At 46.1% G+C, this 2,063-nt stretch overlaps 1 protein-coding gene across 1 annotated transcript; it reads right to left on the bottom strand.

Moving 5' to 3' along the window:
* Positions 1 to 1,356: 1,356 nt before the first annotated feature.
* LOC130975029 (uncharacterized) lies at positions 1,357 to 1,752 on the bottom strand. The gene has a single exon (XM_057899865.1). It carries the CDS (start codon positions 1,750 to 1,752, stop codon positions 1,357 to 1,359), a length of 396 nt encoding a protein of 131 aa, XP_057755848.1.
* Positions 1,753 to 2,063: the final 311 nt, after the last annotated feature.

The raw sequence follows: 2,063 nt of genomic DNA, 5'->3' as shown, positions 1-2,063 counted from the left end.
AAGTATCAATCATCATACAACATCATCCACTCACAAAAATAGTGAAGAACAATCAGAAGATCCATCAAAGTAATCAAAGTTCAAGTTCAACATCCATGGGAAAACAAAAAGAAGAAAAAGTAAACAAGCAAAAAGCAAGTGGTATAATCAAGTAACTAAAAGAGAAAATAAGTAAATCAACAAGAAAAAATCTAACTAGGAAAAGAGGTGATGCAAAGAAAGTAATAGATGAGATATAGAGGGAGTAAAACCTTGAGAAGTGTAAAAGAACAAGGTGAATTTTCTTTTTGAAGATGAAAAAGAAAGGAAAGATATGGAGTGCCACCAGAAGAGGTGGTGGCCGCTGGTGAGTAACCGGAGACAGTGGTGGTGGAGTGTAGAAAGGAATAGAAGAGAGGTGATGGAGAATGAAGAAGGAGAAAATAAGAAAGAAGGTGGGAGAGGAAGAGAAGCAGGGCGCGCAGCATAAAAGCTGACTCACGCAACCAACGTGCGCACACAATGTGTTAGCGCGTCGGTGAAGGTGGAGCGAGGGACGCGTGCACGTCATTGGCGCGTACGCGCGAGTATAGCTGTGCCTCTAGCACCGGATTGGCACAAAGTTTGCACAAGTCTCGGGTCCTTTGCACCAGAGTTGAGAGATGGCACAGGCGCGCAAACACGCATAGTGCACTGACGCATGCCTGATCGGGGTTGGCTACCGGCACAGAAGCGCGCAGTGCACGGACGCGTCGGGGCGGGCACAGATGCAGCACAAGAATGGCACAACTCTCAGATTTTTATACCAAGGGCTTCCCAGTGCGCCATCGGCGCGCGCGCACAGTGCGCTTGCGCGTCGATGGTCAAGTTGCAAAGGGTGCGCGCAGGCAGCATGCACGCTGCCGCGTGGGTGCCTGACATGAAGTGGGCACAAGGTGGGGATAACTCTCAGATTTTTGGCCCAGGAGTAAGAATGCACCACCGGCGCGCCCACGCACAGTGCGCTCGCGCGTGGATGCCCTTTTTTCCTTTTTTTTCAGAACTTAGAAGAAGCTATTCTAACACATTTTTGGCAGGTGTTCAAGATAGTAGTCAAGAGAACACACTCAAATTCATGCATTATTCAAAACATAGCATTCTCTCCACTTCAACAATTCTTCCATACCAAAATAATGAAATCTATCTAAATATCCTATTTATCTAACAAGATCAACAAACTAGAATTCCTAAGCAATCAACAATCATCAAGAAGTCACAAAATTCACAAGAATCTAAAGCTAGAAGCAAGATGGTATACACAAGGAAGATCCTACCACAGTGGGGGTGCCTCCCACCAAGCACTTTTCTTTAACATCCTTAAGTTGGACGGTCAGTCACTCAAGCTTCTCCTTCTCTAGGTGCATCCGCCAATAGGAACACCTCTAGCTCTTTTGGGAGCTTGTAGCCATGGTACTTCTTCACTCTATGTCCATTCACCTTGAAAGTTGCTTCACTTTTAGGATCAAACAACTCCACCACTCCATAGGGCTTTATCTCCTTCACCTTGAAATGTCCTTCCCATCTAGAGCGGAGCTTGCCAGGCATGAAACGAAGCCTCAAATTGTAGAGGAGAACCTCATCACCTTCTTGGAAGTCCTTCTTCCAGATGTGATGGTCAAGGAATGCTTTAGTCTTATCCTTGTAAATCAGGGCATTCTCATACGCTTCTTTCCTCAAACACTCGAGCTCTTCTAGCTGTAATTTTCGGGCTACTCTGGCTTGGGTTAAATCCATGTTGCACCGCTTTACTGCCCAATAGGCTTTGTGCTCAATTTCCACCAGAAGGTGGCATGCCTTACCATAGACGATCCGGAAGGGACTCATCCCTAACGGAGTCTTGTAGTCCGTTCAATACGTCCATAGTGCATCTCCTAACCGGATGCTCTAATCCTTCCTTTGTGGATTGACTACTTTCTCCAAGATTCTCTTAATCTCCCGGTTGGACACTTCCGCTTGTCCGTTGGTTTGCGGATGATAAGCAGTGGCAACCTTATGCACTACCCCATAGCGCTTGAGCAGTGTCTCTACTTTCCTGTTACAAAAGT

Source organism: Arachis stenosperma, chromosome 4 (genome assembly GCF_014773155.1).
Source record: "Arachis stenosperma cultivar V10309 chromosome 4, arast.V10309.gnm1.PFL2, whole genome shotgun sequence".
Classification (NCBI taxonomy): Eukaryota; Viridiplantae; Streptophyta; class Magnoliopsida; order Fabales; family Fabaceae; genus Arachis; species Arachis stenosperma.
This window is presented reverse-complemented; position numbering and strand designations above follow the sequence as displayed.

Coding starts and splice junctions, on each gene's coding strand:
- LOC130975029 (XM_057899865.1), bottom strand. CDS start 1,752: ATGGATTTAACCCAAGCCAGAGTAGCCCGAAAATTACAGCTAGAAGAG.